This window comes from Syngnathus leptorhynchus, chromosome 9 (genome assembly GCF_054491065.1).
Source record: "Syngnathus leptorhynchus isolate UIUO chromosome 9, UIUO_Slep, whole genome shotgun sequence".
In the NCBI taxonomy this organism is placed as follows: Eukaryota; Metazoa; Chordata; class Actinopteri; order Syngnathiformes; family Syngnathidae; genus Syngnathus; species Syngnathus leptorhynchus.
This window is the reverse complement of record NC_141203.1, coordinates 10,683,524-10,702,651: the sequence shown is the minus strand read 5'-3', so window position 1 is coordinate 10,702,651 and position 19,128 is coordinate 10,683,524. Positions and strand designations below refer to the sequence as shown.

At 42.7% G+C, this 19,128-nt stretch overlaps 1 protein-coding gene across 1 annotated transcript; it reads left to right on the top strand.

Annotated features, from left to right (window-relative positions):
• Nucleotides 1-189: 189 nt before the first annotated feature.
• Nucleotides 190-18,125, top strand: agps (alkylglycerone phosphate synthase). Its single transcript, XM_085919763.1, has 20 exons — nt 190-427; nt 2,814-2,903; nt 3,490-3,580; nt 3,659-3,779; nt 3,855-3,929; nt 4,913-4,984; nt 5,140-5,219; nt 6,095-6,175; nt 6,692-6,817; nt 7,011-7,119; nt 8,342-8,469; nt 8,864-8,915; nt 10,192-10,268; nt 10,339-10,451; nt 11,503-11,572; nt 11,946-12,007; nt 12,504-12,593; nt 13,195-13,294; nt 13,373-13,430; nt 16,325-18,125. The coding sequence occupies exons 1-20, from the start codon at nt 234-236 to the stop codon at nt 16,444-16,446; spliced, it is 1,911 nt and encodes a 636-aa protein (XP_085775889.1). The 5' UTR covers nt 190-233; the 3' UTR covers nt 16,447-18,125.
• Nucleotides 18,126-19,128: the final 1,003 nt, after the last annotated feature.

Here is a 19,128-nt window from a genome sequence, read left to right as displayed (position 1 = left end):
TAAACAAATTCAACGTGACTGTCATAATTTGAAAAGGTCCGTGTTTAATTTGTCTTTAACCACGCACACAGTGCATTATGTATGTACCAAGAAACACGAATTAATTATAAGAGGATACGTCATGCCAAAACCAAATACTACAAAAAATACTTTTTCCCAGGTCCCCTTGAACGCCACAGTCTTCCCTCATATGTGACAGTTCCGCTCTCTCCCGTCACCAATACGGAAGCAGCATGGCGTCCGACGGCGGCAGCGTTGGAGACGGCTCCGACATCCAACGAGTCGCTCAGCAGAGGTTGAAAATAATTGCGGGACATTTACGAGCACCGGCTGATAGTGCTTCCACCATTGTAGCCACCGAGTGCAAAGCCCAGGGGAGCGAGGCGGATGTCGCCCAACAGGAGAAGACTACAATGCCGCGAAGGAGGTATAAGTCTGGGATGGAGCGGGGGTTGAGGATGGTCCACATATTCCCTGTAGCTTAATCTGTGTAACGCGTAACGGAGAAGCTGAAAAGAGCATACGGCAATGACCTCATGTGTGTTTTATTTACCTATCAGACAAACACAAATTTCATAGTGAGTCGTGGAAAAACGGTTTTTCGCCAGACTGTTAGCACTTGTTTGATACCGGGTGGGTGCGGCTTCATATACTACATCATTTGTCTTTTGGTTATTTCGACACAGAGACAAAGTTAGTTTTATTGCACTTCCAGGTTTTCTGTTATTAGAGGATGTGTAACGAACAATGTTTGTAACGTTTTGTGGCGCTTCAACTTGTGTCGAATGTTCGGCATATATAAGACGAGGTTTTCATAGTTGGGGGTTTTTTGTATGACTACTGAATGACAACAAACTATAAATAGGTTTCTTTCATTTTCTTTTCTGCACGCTCTACTTTACCGCCTGATTTGTTTGACAACCGAGCGACGAGTCAGTGAATGTAACTTGGGCTTCTTTTAGTTGATCTGATTGGCTAAGAGTGGCGGTGGTCTGACTTTCGACCTATTGGCGGCTGAGTAGCGTTCATGAAAACTCGGGCAGGTTGAGCTGTCATCTGATGTCAAATCGGATTCAACAGCTGCAGTTGAGTGTAAAAAAATATATATATATATATATATTGGCCCCCGTTTTACAGTGTTCTGGTCAGCAATTCTACAAAAGCAATAAATTGTAGAAAATTGTTTTCTCTAAGATGTGCCAGGTTTAATTTAGATATACCATCGTTAATTCCCCTGCAAATTACTAAAATATTCAGTAATGTTTTTGATATTCTCCAGGGCTCTACTTTCAAAGTGGCCCCCCAACATTACTTTCGTACCAGTACAGATATAAATAAAAACAACTAATCAAATGCTTTTGCTTTTTTTTTTTTTTAATATATAGAGTTTTATCCGCTTAAATTGGTAAATCATTGATCTTTTTTCATCATCTAAAGCGACTTAGTGCAGGACCCTCTTATCATATTCAGTTCCAGTTTTACACGTTTTTTTTTCCTCTTGGAATTACGTACTTATATCGCTATGTTTGCATTCTAGCGTGGCAAGTATCTAAGTGGTGTCAGTAGAAAACAATCCCGACGTGCTGGTTAAGCTGTCCCGTTCCAAGAGAAAGAAAGAAAGAAAGAAATCTGGCTGAGTTTGTTGTTGCACAGTTACAGAGCCAAATATTTCTGTGCTTTAGGTTCCTGTCCTTTTTTTTTTTTGTGCAGATGATGCTGCATTCTGTAAAGAAAGCTATACAGTACTGCATTACACTTGCATCACTGGCTTAATTGGTGCTTGTGCGGTCATTGAACTCAGGTAGTGTTTGTTTGACAAATTCCAGTTGCGCTTTGGATGATTGGCCCACTTGTTTTGGGGGTAAAACCGCCTCAGTGTGTTTAGTGTAGTTCCAAAGACTACTTCAAGTAGACTTCAAGTCTGGAATTTTTCTTTTCATCTATTAATTAAATACATTTTAAATTACTGTATTAGATATTGTTGCATGTGCTGGAGAAGCTTCGGTCAAGTCTCCCTTTTTGCACCGCCACCATAAAAATCGTATATCGTGTAGGCAGACTGATACACGCCGTTAATGAAACATGAAAAGTTGATAGGATCAAGCTGCAGAGTTGTCATGGTGACTAAAAGCATCCTCGGCGTTGGCCCAGGAGTATGGAAGGTGTGGTGAGCACAAACTTTGCAAAGCATTTACTGTAAGAGGTAAAAACACTCGAGTTAAAGAAGTCTGTTGGTCCTCTGGTGTAATACGTGATGTGATGCAGCAGCTTTTGGAATAAAAAGATAGAAAAGCCAGAGAAAAAGCAAAACACACTGTCAAGCTTATAGACTGTTCAAGAGAACATTGTAATCGGAGATGGATCCGTTTTTTGGTTTTGATGGCGATTCAAATGTCAACTTTTCTCATTGTACGTCAGGTTTTTGAGACCGTTTAAATTATTTTTTTTTCTTTAGTTTGATGCCGAAAATTGTTTGTACAAATCTGTTATAGGCTGTCCGGTATAGTCTGAGCATGTTCACGAATGCCCCCAGAGAATATAATAGGTGTGGTTGTCTAGTACTTTTCCGACTATTAACTTCCCCATTGATTAAAAAGGCCCACCATGAATACGATGGAAACTTTTGAGCGGCTGAATAAAATCAGACAGCATTGACGTCAGCCTTTTGTGAGTTTGGGTATCTGATCCTCAGTTATATTTGGCCTGTCGTCTTGCTTTTAAAAGACACCCCCAGAACTATTTAAGATGTTATAACATCTTGCGATTACCCATTAACCATCACTCCCCTCATTGTTTTTATTCTTTTCCTCTAGGCAGGAGATCATGAAGTGGAACGGTTGGGGCTACAGCGATTCAAAGTTCTTCTTCAATAAGAAAGGCCAAGCAGAATTCAGTGGCAAAAGGTACGGTTGAGAGTCACATAGCACACCGCTTTTGTACCTCGTCAACAATGGCCCCTAAGGCCAAATGATACATTATCTCATTCACTCACGTGACCATATTGTGTAAGCATTCTCATGTAACCTTGGGGTGTGTTGCATCAATCATATCATCAGCAATTTAACCAGGCACACACCTCCTGCTCTCCATCCACCCGAACAAGTGACACCACACTGCTGCCATCTAGTGGCTGTTGTGTAGAAGTGCTTGAACAAATGGCATTCTTTTCCCTAGCCGTAGCTGCACATTAACAGGAAATCCTCAACTTCTTCTGGACACATAATTCTTGTAATAATTTACTTGTCCGGGTTAAAGTACACTCAAGAGGGAACTTCCGGTTTGTTTCCCGAAAGAGAACAATTCCTTGAATGAAACAAATACTTAGTAGCCAATGTATTTAATCTGTGTAGGAATAAAAGTCTGCTTTATTGTTCATGAACACTTGGACCTGGTTGGTCATTAAGATGGTATGTGAAGGGTTAAGGTTAACTACTCTTGTGTAATCTTATCATTAAAAAAAAAAGTTCTGACTCTGTGTTCTCTATCCAGATATAGATTAAGTGGTATGGTCATCCCTGGCCTGAGAGACTGGTTTGAAAGCACGTTTGGAGCCAGCCTGCAGCACAAAACTCCAGCATTAGTGAGTGTGGTGCATTCCGAGTTGTCGCGTCAACAATGATGGTCGGCAAGTGAATAACAATGCTTTGTTTTGTTTCAGCCCCTCCTGAACAGTAGCGCCGTACCAGCTCCCACTCTCAACGAAGCCTTCTTGGACGATTTGAAATCCTTCGCTATTCCCTTCTCTCACGATGCCGAGGACCGCGTATTTCGCAGCCACGGTAACGCTCACTTAGAGATGGTCTCCTTGGTTTTGTTTGTTTGCATGTTGCTCACTCCTCTAATGTCTTCTACAGGGCATTGCTTACATGAGATCTTTGCCTTGCGAGAAGGGAAATTTGGTCGCATTCCCGATTTGGTGGTGTGGCCCGGTGAGTTTCCAAGCAGCGCCATTCTCGTTCAGTTTCTTTTTTGCACTTGATATCGATTATTCCATCCTGCCCAAGGGTCACAGAAACACTCAGATTCACATTCCATGGAGTGAAAGATCTATGATGCAAATGCAGTATCGTAAAAGTTACCAGCGGTATCTATAAAACACAAGTTGCACTGGAGGCTTTCAAAAAAGATTGCAGACCCCTGCTGTACTTTTTTGAAGCCCCACCTAAGGGCATGAAAAATATATCAAGCCGAGTTTTATTTTGGTTTTAATGATGAGCAAGTAGTCTCGATGATGTTTGATGAAGTTATAAAAAAAAAAAGAGCTAAGGCAAATGTTAATATAATTCCAATCATTTACTATTACCCTTTATCACTGTCAATTCTTAAATTATAATGTAATCTAACCCTGAATGGATGTTTAATTAAAATGTATTCGTCATGTATGATGTGTCTCGTTTCACATTTTCATCATAAAAATTGATATTTCATTTCTACTTTGTGATTTTCACGAGGGACGTCGAAGCCAATCTGTTTGTTTTGACTCGAGCTAATTGACTTCAAATGCGATTTTTCCAAAGGCCGTGTGTGTCGTGTCTGTCAGTCGGCAAACTTTAGCAGGATGCAGACGCTCCCGGCCGCTGCCGTAAAACACTTTAGCCCGCTAACTGTGCCCTGCTTTGGCTCCGTTATTGGCCGCAACACATTTGTATTGATTGGGATCACCTCGACACAAAGAGCACCGCTTCATGCACTCGCGCTCCACCTGGGAAAAGCCTCTGGCAAATGAATACACACCCTGTTCTCCTGCTATTTCCGTCTCTAATGGCCCTGCCAATATAAACATCCAATTTATCACCTCTGTCATATCTTTTTTTTTTCTAAATGAGCCATGAGACTTAATTTATGTTTGCAATGAAGAAGGTTAAACGCTATGATGTATCTTATCGCGCTGACCTCACTTTTGTCTTTGCAGACTGCCACGACAATGTCGTCAAACTCGTGGAACTGGCAAGCAAGCACAACGTTTGTTTGATACCGTACGGAGGTGAGTTTTCAAAGCACCGAACCGGTTCCGTATCGTCTTTTGCTTTCTCCGCCGGATAAATTGACAATATAAAAGCCTATTTTTTTTTTTTGCAAACAGATACAAGATTATTTTTAAGATTTGTGTTTGAATGCCCCCCTTTCCTTTCCATACAGGGGGAACAAGTGTCTCCAGTGCTCTCGAGTGTCCCACTGATGAAGCTCGCTGTATTGTTTCTCTGGATACCTCTCAGATGGTACGTACCGTAAATACCTTCCTTGTAATAAGGAAGTCCTTCAAAGCATACCAAGTGTACATATTGACATTTGAGTCACTCTGTAATCTTTAAAAATATTTGTTTTCCTTTTCCTCTCTGCCATCTTGATAAGGTACTATTTTTATTGCTCTTGTCATTTTCAAGTGATTGAAAAGTACTCCTGCGGCACATCGCGAAAGCAAATAACGAATTACTCTTTTTCCAGAGTAACATATCCCCCTTTTGTTTGGCATTAAAACAAAACTACTATTTAATGTCCATTCCCGACACGTTTTCCTTTTAAGCAAAGAAAAGTCATCGCAGTAACCATAATCGTAAAATGGCCGCATTCCATAAATCCCATAACACGCTAGTAGCGTAACACAAATATTATAGTTTGGCACCATCCATTCATCTTAATGTAAGGTCGGCTCTCTCACATGAACACGATAATGTTTCGTTTTTACAACGGAATATAAAACAGCAAATATCCAATATAGCGTTGTCCTTTGAACTGTGCGAAAACGATAAATATGCTGCTGTCCCACCAGTGGTTTGTTGTGGGGGTCAGAGGTCGGAGGTCAGGTGGCTCTGGTGTGTGAAAGCAGCGGAGCAGGAATATAGTAAACTTTATTACCTCTGCGGTGTAATTGATGGCACAAGGGGGACACGTTGACCCCATGCAGGTAGGCTCGAGCCCAGTGCCCAAATAAGAAGCGTAGATTTGAAATGTGATATTCAATTGAGTTCAACCTTGGGGAGCTGAATTGTGGCCTCGCTGCGCACACATTACTATAAACAGCTTTACAATGTAAGACTTATGTTTGTTTATTTTATTTTATTTTTTTTTTTATTTTCTTCCCTCCCCTATGCAGAATCGGATTTTGTGGATCGATGAGAAAAATTTAACTGCCCACCTGCAAGCCGGCATCATCGGTCAGGATTTGGAGCGTCAGGTGACTGCATTTGTGTCTTTTGAGTGTTTAGAGACAAATTCCTTAAGAGCTGATATTCGACATTGTATGATTTACTGCAGACGCCTCAGCGTTACGACTCAGCCACACACACAAAAAAGGCTTTTTAAAGCCTCGATTTGACTCACATTTTGTTTTGAGGCCCTCTTGTGGAGGTTGTTGGGTATTTACTTAAGTTCCTCATCCCCCCTACATAAGTGACACGTAAGCACATGTGACAGGCCAAGGAGCCACACTTGCTCCCTTAAATCAAGTCAAAATGGATGCCACATGCCTCACTATGAGGAAGTAAAAACATGTGCTTTGTCCTGGAAAATCACTCATGATAATAAGAAAGGCATCCCAAACTGTTACGCTCTATTATGTATATCAATTAATAATTGTTATAGTAAATTTTTTGAATGGCTTTTTGAATTTGTATTAAATAGTAAAATCCGAACAAAGCAGTACACTGGCGTGTGATTTGACTTTTAACATCTTCCTCATTGTATTTTCCAGCTTAATGAGAGCGGCTACTGCACGGGCCATGAGCCGGACTCCATGGAGTTCAGCTCAGTAGGGGGCTGGGTGGCAACCAGAGCGTCGGGCATGAAGAAGAACATTTATGGCAACATTGAGGACCTGGTGCGTGCTCATCTCTTCATCGGAAGGAAACAATTTACAAAACATTTTCACGCACGCCCTCCCTCTCAAGTACAGAGACCACAGCATGAGTGGTCCCACATGGCGCGGGGCAGTGGTTCTAATTTGGAAAACCGAAAAGGCCGAACCCATATGTCGTCTTCTTTTTCCTCCCCCCCCCCCCCGGTGAGAATAGGTTGTCCACGTTAAGATGGTGACTCCACGCGGGGTGATTGAGAAGAGCTGTCAGGGTCCCCGCATGTCTACCGGGCCGGACGTCCATCACTTCATCATGGGATCCGAAGGTCTGCTCGTGTTTTTGTTTCATCGTGCCGCCAGGGAACTTGGGCACCTTTGCAGCTGTGTCCAGTGTTGTTTGTATAAAAGGCAGCAGCATGAGGATGATTCTCATGCTTGCTCCCCATACGTCTGCAGCGCCCTGTCCTGTCCTGTCCTGTCCTTGGCCTGACTGTCCCTGACCGCTATTTACAGTGTACAAGCTGCAACTGATAGCCAAATAGGACTCTGACGCACTTGCCTTGCACCAAAACCTTCAACTGTTCGCTGGCACATCAGTCAAACGACAAAGCATTTATTTTTTTTCAATGACCTTTAGTTACAACAATATATAAGTTTTCATTGTCCTTTTTTTAAGACTGACTTGAAGAAGTGAATAGTGTGAAAATTAAAAATAATAATCGGCAGTTCCAATTAGAAAAATATTTATAATTTCCTGTAGATGCCACAAGATGGCGGCAAAGCACTGCTTTTGTCCAAGTAATTGGTGGGCAACCTGTGGTTCTCGAGTACAAGAGAGTCCACAGCCCTTAAAGGTTCACCAGTTAAAATAACACGACTCCACAAGCAGATGTAACATAGACCTTGTTTGTTTTTGTTTGTTTGTTTGTTTGTTTGTTTGTTTGTTTGTTTGTTTGTTTGTTTGTTTGTCTGTAACAGTTGCCACTAGCAATTGAACATTTGTCCCAAATCATTGATGGTGGCAGAAAGTACACAAAGCCCTTAAGGATAGCAAGAGATCCAGTGTCAGTTGTTCCAACAAAAAGCCCAAATGTTGATTTGTGTGATTTCAAAAGCCATTTTCCATGTGTGACGCCACATCTGTTTTTCAAACTATCATCTCCCTCTTATTTCCTGCGTTGACGTTTTCAAGCGCGCACAGTGGCTTCTTCTCTCGTGAAGATTCTGGGGTGGGTCGTAAGGTGGGTCAGAGGTTTAGCTATATCTGCGTACGTGCTGCACTTCTGGGCTCGCCTGTCTTTGAGAGAGCCTTGCTTTATTTCCTCATGCTCCTTGCCGATAAATCTTTCTTGCCCTCCCTGCCCCTGTAGAAAACCAGATCCCCCTTGGTGTAATGTGAGACAAAGGTCACCACAAGGACCCCCAGGACATTTACCAGAACCCTGTTTAAAAAAAAAAAAAGTACAAAGTTCATGTAAACGACATGTAGCCTCAATTTACTTGTTTTTATGGCTTCATCATCTTTGTGATTTTTTTTTTTTTCTACAGGAACCCTGGGTGTGGTCACGGAGGTGACGATGAAGATTCGACCCAAGCCGGAGTATCAGAAATACGGCTCCGTGGTGTTCCCCAACTTCGAGAAAGGTGTCGCTTGTCTTCGAGAAGTTGCCAAACAGGTCACTTTACACTATTTTATCAAACAGACACATCACATTATTGGTCATCTTTATTGCCAATTTCAAATCGACCTAACAGAGCTACTCTTAAAAAAGAAAAAAAAAATCATAGACATGATAAAACTTAAGTGTTAAGTGTTCAACAGTCATCAAAACTACTACGATTGATGAACTACATTTTGAAAAACAGTTTTGCTGAAATAGAAGTTCTGTGTTGATCAGTTGAAATCTTATAAATAATTTACAATCGAATTTTCCATAATTATCAATCAAGAAAACCAAAACGCCTCCGACTTTTTGCAGGAGGGATTCATCATTTCTCATCAAATTGCAACGTCAAGTTATATTGATTTTCATTTCTTTTATCCTTCTTTTTTTTCCCCTCCTCTTTTAGAGGTGTGCTCCTGCATCTATTCGACTAATGGATAATGAGCAATTTAAGTTTGGTAAGTTCTGTTGGACCCTTTGGGGCAGTGCAAATCACTTTAGCTCATGTTTTTCAACATTGCTTTTTTTCTTTTTAACTGCCGTCTGTAATTTGAAACGGCCACTTAATCTTCTTTTAGTACATCAACGAACACCGCCGGTTATATTTTCATTTCGAATGACGATTAGCTGCAACGAGATTAAAAAAATAAATAATAGGAATAAGAATTTATTTACCGTTTTTCCGTAACAAAGCTCTTTCCAAAAAAAACATAAAATAACAGTACAACAGAAAATATCACTGGCAATAATATAAACATAATAACAGAAAAATGGCTCTCGGCCTAAGCCAAGCAGTCATTCCATTGAAGTTTTATGATGCCGTTCCTTAAGGTCTGGCCAATGCATCTGGCATCACCAGAGATCTGAGTAAAACTACCCCCAGCCTCCGGGGATCTCATTATCTCGCCGAGATTTCCGCTCCTCATCAAGTAGGCACCTCTGAGCATTAAGCAAGCTGGATGAAGCCACCGGCTTTTTCCCCCGCTAATAACTAAAACTCCATGATAGCTTCTCAGCCTTATTAGTGGCTTCACGTTGAATACCACCAATTGATGCCTTCTCAGATCGGGACTACGCGTGCAATTTAGTCGTGCCTGTCTGCGCATTTGAGATGAAAAATGAGATTGTTGTCACCATCACACGCGGAAGGGAGGAGCAAAGAACAAAGGACGCGGGGGGGGGGGGGGGCTTAAGAGTAAAATCATACGTGGCGAGGGTTGTGTTATTAATTAAATAGTGTGAGGGGGCTGACAGAAGTGGAGACGTGCAGTCAAACCTCACAGTGGACAAAATTAGGCCACTAAGTGATGAAGAGAGTAGAGCATACACCAGGAGAAATAAATGAACTGTTAAGTCTCTGCGACATCGCGCCTAACATGATTGATGGCCGTCCCGTTGGCCCCCCGGCCCTCATTTTGCTTTTCCTCCGGCACTTTTTTTTTGTGTGTCTGATCAGGAATAAATCAAAATATGCGTGAGGAAGAGCGATATCGCCGCGTCAACTCGGCTTCCCTTCAGGAAGTTGTGATTTATTGTCGCCGGCAGCCGGACCGTTGTAAAGTTATTCAAATGTTGCCGTTTATTTTTTTTTCCCCTGTTTTTTTTTTTTGTTTGAGAGCCCAAATAACTCTTGACCATCCCGCTCTCGCTGATCCCCGCAAGACGATGACTAATGTTTGAAAGTAAATCCACGTCTCGATGGCTTTTCCCCCCCCTTAACTGCCGTGTCCACAGGTCACGCCCTCAAGCCTCAAGTGTCGTCCCTTTTCACCTCCTTTCTGGACGGCCTGAAGAAACTGTACATCACCAAGGTAAAGCGCGAGCCGTCTGCGTCTCAAGTGTTTCTCATGAAAAATGAACCTCGGCCTCTTAAATCCTCAGTTCAAAGGCTTTGACCAGAACCGCTTGTGCGTGGCCACCCTTTTGTTCGAGGGCGACAGAGAGAAGGTCCTGCAGCACGAGAAGCAAGTTTATGGCATCGCCGCAATGTTTGGGTCAGTACTTTTTCCTCCTTTGTATCACTACGGAGGAGACGCACAAAACATTAAGTGGAAATGTTTGATACCAGACATAAGTAGAAGTACCGGGCGCTTCGTTGTTTGTCTTAGTTTACGGTGATGGATCACCTGTGGATGTCCTCCTGCCAAGCCCGCCTTTGTGGGTGCTGATCAATGAGGTCCTCTGGTGGTGGTGGTGGGGGGGAATCAGTTACACATCAGGCTCACCGAGATGCTCCACAGAGATGATTTAGGTCAATTTTCAAACATTCACTCGGAGTTATGTCACTTCACAGTACAGACCGGAAAAACAAAATTACATTGTAAGAAGTAAGCTACTAATGTAGCATTTGTACCTTTTGTTCTATAATACACACAATGATTCAACCCCCATTACAAATTCAATTAAGAGTATTTATTAAAAAAAATTGTATATAGACTATGCAAGTTAAGGTTTGTTCTCTCAGTTCAATTTCATGTTTTTCCAAATATTTTTTTGAACTATGTTTCTGGATGCAGCGACACCACTCCACAGTCCAAATTTGCCATTTAGTCTTAAAACAATATCAATTGATGTTCTTTGCGACTGAATTCATTTATAGTCGCCAAAAAGCAATTGGTGTAGTTTTTGTTGCAAGTAGTTGGCGCTACAGCACTGGCGATCATAAATATTAGATTGTTATTGACCTTTTTGATAAGCAGCAATTGCATCATAAGAAAGTTGGCAGGTGCACAGAGCATCCTCCGCTTTATCGCATTATTTCCAGTAAAAGACGATCAAGTGCCAGTGATGGATCAGCGCGGGATATTTTCCTCCGGTGTTGGGAAACGCCACGAATCGATATAGCGATTTCCTAATGAGCTTGCCCTGATTAGTTTGGGTGCTAGATGAAAATTTGATTACACACCGCAGGTGATGGATGTGCGGCTGACCTGCATTGATCTGCGCATTGTTGGATTGACAGGCTCGCACGCAGCTGCCGTGAGAGCCGCTCACAAAGACGCCACAGTTGAATATTAACCCTGTTATCTTTTTTTTTTTTTCCAGAGGCCTGGCAGCCGGAGAGGACAATGGGCAGAGGGGCTACATGTTGACCTTTGTCATCGCTTACCTCCGGGTGGGTGACCGCTTTTTTTTTTTTTTTAACGCATGCTAAGCTAATGGACAGCTGGGCGGAGCCTTTGACAAGAACACAAGGGGCCTGCAGAATGTGACCTCCAGGCCCTTGATTTGATGTGGTCATACTTATTGTGTGTTCATTTTGGGGAATTGCTCTTTCTATTCTTTTTAAACTAATTTCCATGTCGCATTTCAAGATAACCCATGACTGGATTTCATTCTATTAGACCTTCAAAGAATGACAACTCAAAAGAGGGGAGGAAAGCAAGAGAAGAATGATGGATGAATGATCTTGCTTTGCTCCGAGTTGAAGCATAACTTTTACCAACATACTTTCTAATAAATACATGTTGATGTTTTTCTCTGGATAGGATTTGGGGATGGACTACTATGTAATTGGCGAGTCATTTGAGACCTCAGTACCCTGGGACAGGTAAATACACGATTGCGGTGATTTTTGAATGCTCTGGTAAGGTCATAATTGTCGACCATAAATGTAATACAGTCAATTAAAAAAAAAAAAAATCTATACCTTTTGGCGCTACAAATGATATCTCGTAAGGTCTGCCGAGATCTTTGACTCATTGCTCACAATTGTAACTCAAGCCATTGGCTCGAGCCTCGGGTTCAAATCCCACCCGATGGCAATGCGCGCCACATTTCGTCCTCGTTGTCATTGTCGCCCCTCGTTGCGTAACACGCGTGACAGGAGAGACGGAGTGAGAGCAAGTGGACGCAGGCGCTCGGCTCATTAGATTTCCTTCTCGCCGTCCTCCACACGGCTGCGCATGCCGGCGGCCATTTCCACACCAGTGGGAACCTCTTGCGGCGGTTTCTATGTTCAAGTCCGATAATTTCTTTATAAGGCCAAATGTATTCCACATGCATACTATGTACCACATTCAAAAAGAAAATTTGCTCCCTTTCAGGGTTTTGGACATCTGCCGGAACGTCAAAGCTCGCATCATAGGCGAGTGTAAAAACAGAGGAGTCCAGTTTCCGCCATTGGCCACATGCAGGTAACATTTGTGATTGTGATGGATTAAAGCTTCTTCCTTTTAAACTAATCAATAAGCAATGTTCCTCATTGAAACACAATAGTCAAGTTTTTGCCAATGTTTGGATGAACCTTAACCAGAGTCTGACAGGCAGACGGCAAAGCAGCTGAAGAGAGCCAGGCGGCCGGCCGCTCTATGGCGGTGGACAGATTAGACCTCAGCCTGATTATGCCACAGCTATTCATTTCCCGGCCTCGCTCTGTCACATGATTGATTTGTCCATTTAACCTCTGAAGCAGCCAGCGTGCCAGGTGATGGGCCATGTCAGATGAACAAGGGCTCTGCCCTCGGCGGGGAGCAGAGACTTTTAGCAGGGGGACCCGACTCCAGTTCCAAAAAAAAAAAATTCTTTCGAAGCTCACACACGTGCAATGTTGCGTTTGGCTTTTTGAGACATTGCTCAGTAAGTTCATTTAAAGCAATAGTTTTTGTTGCCAGGCCCACCGAGGGCTTGGATGACTGAAAACAAAATAATGTCATTATCGTAAAGTATTGTGTTAATAATCTCATCCCCTCACGCATTGTTTTTGTTTTTTTTATGTTGTCATCTTTTGATTTACAGGGTAACTCAAACATATGACGCCGGCGCCTGTGTCTACTTTTACTTCGCCTTCCACTACAGGGGCCTTGCTGATCCCGTGCACGTGTACGAACAAGTGGAGGTGCCGCATTTAGTCTGCCTTACGCAAGAATCTGCTCCCAGATTGTGGACGGTTGACTAAACTTTTGTTTCTCTTCAGCACGCTGCCAGAGACGAGATCCTTGCCAACGGCGGCAGTTTATCGCATCATCATGGAGGTAGGACAAGCTTGCGTGCATATCGGGCGCGTGCACACACAAGCTGCTGCGTTGTCTCTAACTGGTGCTATAAAAACATTGATGACCAGATTAGCTCAAATGTCATTTTAGCTAGGCAGAATTGACCACATTTTTTTCCTCCTACTGCTCTTTGTTCTTTTTCCTCTTCTTTGCTGCCTCGCACAGGCCAGTCTCAGTACTGCGACCAATGCACACACTAGAATCTCATCTTTATTAAATTGTTCCAAATCGGAGCACGTGTATGCCACTTTTTACAGTTGGCAACCTTGATGATTTTTTTTATATATATATATTTTTTTTCCTTTCCCCTTCAAACTGCAAGCCACTCACGGTCCCATCAGGCCTCAGAGAAAACGCCCGCTTTATCTATATTGCCATCCGCCTAGCTGTTTTCATACATCACTTCAGGCGATTCATCACGCCTGTCAAAATCAGTATGCAGCGAATCACCCGCGATATTAAATTGCAATTCTCCCCCCCAAAAGGCGGGGACGGCCACAAAATTAAAAGATTGCTAATAAAAAGGAGGTGGCGAGGCCCGGCGTTAAACGACGCCACCACTGTTGCCGCTTGAATGCTGACCTCCAAACGGTGGCCCGGGCAACCTAAAGGGGGTGGGGGGTGTGATCCATGTGGCTCCTGTGTATGGGGCCCCCACTCTATAATTGTGATTAATCACAGCGGGGCTGGCTATCTGGCCGCAGACAGACCAGTGTGTCTGGCTACAATCAGCCGCTGACAAATGGATCCACTTTCATTGGGTTTTGTGTATCAAAGCAAACAGATGTAGTCAAGGATGGCCAGGTTGGAGGGCACAGCGGTAAATACACTTTTTGGGGATGTCGAGTCATCCAACACTGTCTCCGCGGGACACTGCACAATGCTAACGTGATAGCGTTGTGTGGAAAGGAGTCAAGAGCCTCCTGACATTCAAAAAAAAAAAAAAAAATCTAGCTGATTTTGGGGCTAATTTTGCTCCAAGCAGCTCAGTATGTGTCATCCATGTGATTGACAGGTGATCAATCCAGGGTGCACCCCGCCTCTTGCTTTAAACTCATGTGGGATGGTCTGGAGACCCCCGTGACCCTGAACAGGAGAAGCGTGATAGAAAATGGATGGCTGCTTGTAAAAGCACAGTTTCAAGTGGGTCACCGCTGCAGCAGTAGCGTGGAGCCTCTGAGCATCCATCACCTGTGCATCGCTCCATCTATCAATACTTGGGGGGGGGGGGGCAAAACTCAAGTCCCGCGACCTCCATTTGTCGAGGAGGAGCCCTCCGTCCTCACCTTCACCGCCCTGACTAAATATGGAGATGATTCAGTTGAGCTCTACCTGGCGGTGGCAGAACAAAGCCTTTTGCCCGGGCGGGATGGAAAGCGTGCCACACTGTCTTTGCGGCTGGCCTCAGCTGCGCGGCCGTCCGCCGGAGATTGATGGCGACAGCGAGTGAGCGAGAGAGAGAGAGCGCGACAAGATAGATGTGTAAATTATCACGCTGATGGAGGCAATGATGCAGTCCCGCCACCTTCTGTTTTCTCGCCTTCCCAGGAGGAGGCATGGAGGTGGAACCAAAGGGAGCGAGGAGGGTACGCTCCTGGAGAGCACTCCTTTTTTTTTTTTTTTTTAAAGTTATGGCGCCGAATCTGATTGGTCCCTCTGTCACCATCTGGAGGTGCACGTGCTATCAGAGCCCGTCCCCCACCCCTAGTGACCTCCTTGTCTGCCCTCTTGTGTCAGGAGGCCCTCACAGCCCGATCCCCATCTGGGTTGCTTGGCTGGACTCTAATAACTAATATGTCAGGGCTCGTCCTATCTGTACGGGGGGGGGCTGGGGGTCTAATCTGCTGTGATTATTCTGCTACTTTCAAGTATTTACTCAGTGAGGAGCACCTGTTCTCAGGCTGAACGGGACAACGCTCCCAAGTTGGCACGCACCTCCAAAAGTTCAAAGTGGACAATGCTTGACAAACTGATCTGTCCTTTTTTTTTTTTTTTTTTTTGTGCGGCAAGTGGCTTCAATGACAATTATTACTTATAATAGGAAATAATCATGACATTAGATATCTTCAGATTAGAATCTCCTGTGTGAATGAAACTCCCACACGGACGCGTCAATACGAGTTCGGCATTGGCGTTTATGTCAAAAGACCTCGTGTAGAAGAAAAAAAAAAAAGAAAACTGCCTACAGAAACTGTCCTAGATTTATTATATCCCAATTTTTGTATGACGTCAAAATGGTAAAAGTGCACGCGACATAATATCGACTTCAAAATTGCACCTCAGGTTTGAGATTAGGGTTAAAGTCACCATGCCAAGCAAAATCAAACTTCTCCCTCAGAGTATAGACGGAGGTTGTGAGCTCCACCATGGCATCTGGCTGGGTGAGAAGAGCGAGGAGCAAATGTGAGGGTGGCCGTGCGGGGCCTCGCAGCCCCCTCCTCACCCTTCTGTGGGAACACACACACACACACACGGGGCCTAATGAGTTTGATAGTCTGCTGAGCTCTATAAATCACGCCATGCAAAACATTTCTCCTGGCTGAATAAAAGCATTTATCACCCTCTGTTTATTCACTCACTCTCACAAGATTGATTGGCTCACAGCAGCCTGCCGAGCAATCAACCGTGGCCATGCACCCCACCTCCCGTCCACGCCCCTCCCAACTCTAAACATTACCCCCCCCCCCCCCCCTTCCCTCATCCATCCATCCATTTCTATTCTCTCGTCGCAAGAGTGCCCTCCACTATTTTTTTTTTTCCAAATTATTTTCATGGAACCTATCAAGTTGTCCGTTACAGGAAGTAGGTCTATATATAAAAATCCTGTCGAAACCTCCAAAGCATTCATTTGTGTTTGATTTTTGTCTCTCCAGTGGGGAAACTTCGCAAGGAGTGGATGAGGCAAACCGTCTCCAACGTGGGTCTGGGTATGCTGCAGTCCGTCAAGGACTACGTGGACCCCGCTAACATCTTCGGAAACAGGAACCTCCTCTAATCCCGCCCAGTCAGCCACACACACACACACACACACGCGCACACACTCTCACACACACACAGCCTCCTCCAAAACCATGCAAAGAGATTTGAGAATTTGAAAGGAACGCTTGTGTTCTTCTTGATCATGTGGTGCCATCATGTGTGCGCGCTCATGAAATGAGCCATAACAAGCAGCGAGGCACTTCTCGCATACAACACAACATCAAGTCGACTCACTCCAACTCACTTTTGTGGAAAGGCATTTAAACACTTGGTCCATATCCTTGATATCAAGCTTAAGGTCATTCTACGAGGACACCACTTAAGCTGTCTTCACATGACTGGATGTGGACCAGGTGGGTTTTTTTTTTTTTTTTAAATGGCTTTCCATTTTGTTTGTATGTTACTGAAGCTCTGTGCCTTTTGGAAAGCTTTTGTCTGCCCACCCAACCCCTCCAAATCATGTACTTGGATACTTCCTGATGAGCCACTCGGGTACATTGTCCTTCCCTTTGTCAAGCAACAATGACTGTGTGAATGTGTGTCACACTGATGACCTGTTATATAAAAAAAAAAAAAAAAAGTTTTGTTTTTGTTTTTTGGGGGGGGTGGCGAAATGAACTAACCCCTGCTTGGACCTTAACTTGACTTTTAACAATTATATGTTACTTTGTGCTTTTGTACCCAAAGCGCCCAAGATGTGTTACTGATTTTTTTTTGTGTCATTATTAAAACTCATTCAGTGCCAGCCAATTCCAAATTCTCCTTTAGTCCCTGGCATTGAATGAGTTTTAATTCCGCCAATGTCATGTTTTGCTCCTACCAAAGACTTCAACACATGCAAACTCTGGCAAATTAGTTTTCAATCCGCACATGCAAAAAAAAGTTTTAGCAGTTTGTAAGAGTTTACAATGAATCATTCTGTTTTTGTTCAAATTGAAAGCAAAAAAATGTTCCTTTTTTGAAGCAGCTTTAAACTTATTTTCTCACTGAATTGTTTGCCAAATTATTAGGTACACAACCAATCCAGGCAGGATCTCTAAAAGATAATAATGCTCAATTGCACTGATATCAGTACTCGGTATTCTAAAAATACTCTGACACTGAAACACCGATACTACATGACTAGACAGAGACAGACACTTTTCAGAGAGGAGCCACATTAATGCAAAAAGAACGAAAAATGCTTTCATTGCAATTGCGGGAAATAATGGCATCAAGTATTGAAAGTCTTTATTGGCAAGTACTCAAATGTACAGTAAGTCATTTTGGAGTGGGAAAAAATGTTGTCTGTGTATCCCTCGTTGGTATTTTTCACTGAAAAGTGTGATTGATGGTAATAGACTCTACATTTGCTCTCCTTTGAGCACGTTTGAAAAGGCCGCATTGTACAGTATTTGGATGTCATTAGAATGTGAAAGTCTACCCGAATCATGTTGTTTAGTTGACTATGAACTTTTTTCTTTCACCCGAATGTCCTTTACTGATAACCGATGTCCCTGTCAAATCAATGGATTTATTTCGGAACTGCTGCTTGACATGACAACTGTTTTTTTTTTTGTTTTTTTAAACTCGTCAACAAATGTGTGTGCTTTGAAAAATTATATGGAATTCATTTTTTTTGTTATTCTATCCTAACAATTCAATAACAGCCAATGTGTTTTGTCACCGCTCTTTGTGCAATAAATCCAACTTAAATAGCCATCAGACATAGTTGTGCTTATTAAAGACTTACCTGGTAAAACATGGAATTAAAAAAAAAAAAAAAAAAAAAACTTTTGTCCACACGAGGGCAGCATGCAACCATTCTACATTGAAATGCAATTTAATTTTGTTGTTGCTTGTCTGAGGTGCACAAGCATAGAAGGACGGAGAGGAACGCAAGAGAACTGCTTTGAAACCCTAACCTTAGTTTTAAACCCTACTTTGAAGCCTTAACCCAAGTATGTCAGCCTTTCTATGACATTTTCCAAAACTTACTATAATCACTTTTAAAAGCCCTACTATGCAATGCCATTTTTTTAAAGCTTGGTCATTTCTTTACAAAAAAAAAAAATCTTTAGTATTTTTTTTCATTTAACTTACTATGCATGTTTTTCTTTAAATCCTTACCATAGTAATTCATTTGAATGCCTTTTTCAATGACACAAACCACCATGTAGCAGCATCATGTTTATTCATAGTACAGAACAGCCGAAACATTGCACATTGCGTCATCATGCCTGGGTTTTTCTTTTATTAAAATAACTCCAAAAAACACGAAGAGAAGAATGAGACAAAACACATTACATCATGTCCAAAATCCAAGTCATGTGGGAGACTTGATAGAAAAATAGAACAGTGATATTCAATTCAGCACAACCTCATGCAGTACAATTAAAGACATGCATTTGTGTGGAAATCCGAGGTATTTGTGACACTTCCGCACTTGCTACATCCTCAGAATTGTCTTTGAATGCAACACGCGTCATTAAAAACATGCAACTTAAATGTTCTTCAATGAAAAACATTAACAACCATGCCTGGCAAGGTGCACAAGTCACATTAAAAATACTAACAAAGTACAACACAAGTCATAAGTAAAAAAAAACGTCAACTACTACTTAAGAATTAGCTCGTAACCCGATGGGCACTTGAGTACTACTACGAAAGCTGAGTCAGTCAAAGTCATCCTTGGACAAGAAAAGTTGTAAGACAGTCA

Excerpts from the sequence above, each read along its gene's own strand:
- agps (XM_085919763.1), top strand. The coding sequence starts at position 234 with ATGGCGTCCGACGGCGGCAGCGTTGGAGACGGCTCCGACATCCAACGA. Across the intron at positions 2,904-3,489 it reads GCAGAATTCAGTGGCAAAAG|ATATAGATTAAGTGGTATGG; the intron begins GTACGGTTGAGA and ends TTCTCTATCCAG. Across the intron at positions 11,573-11,945 it reads TTGTCATCGCTTACCTCCGG|GATTTGGGGATGGACTACTA; the intron begins GTGGGTGACCGC and ends TTCTCTGGATAG.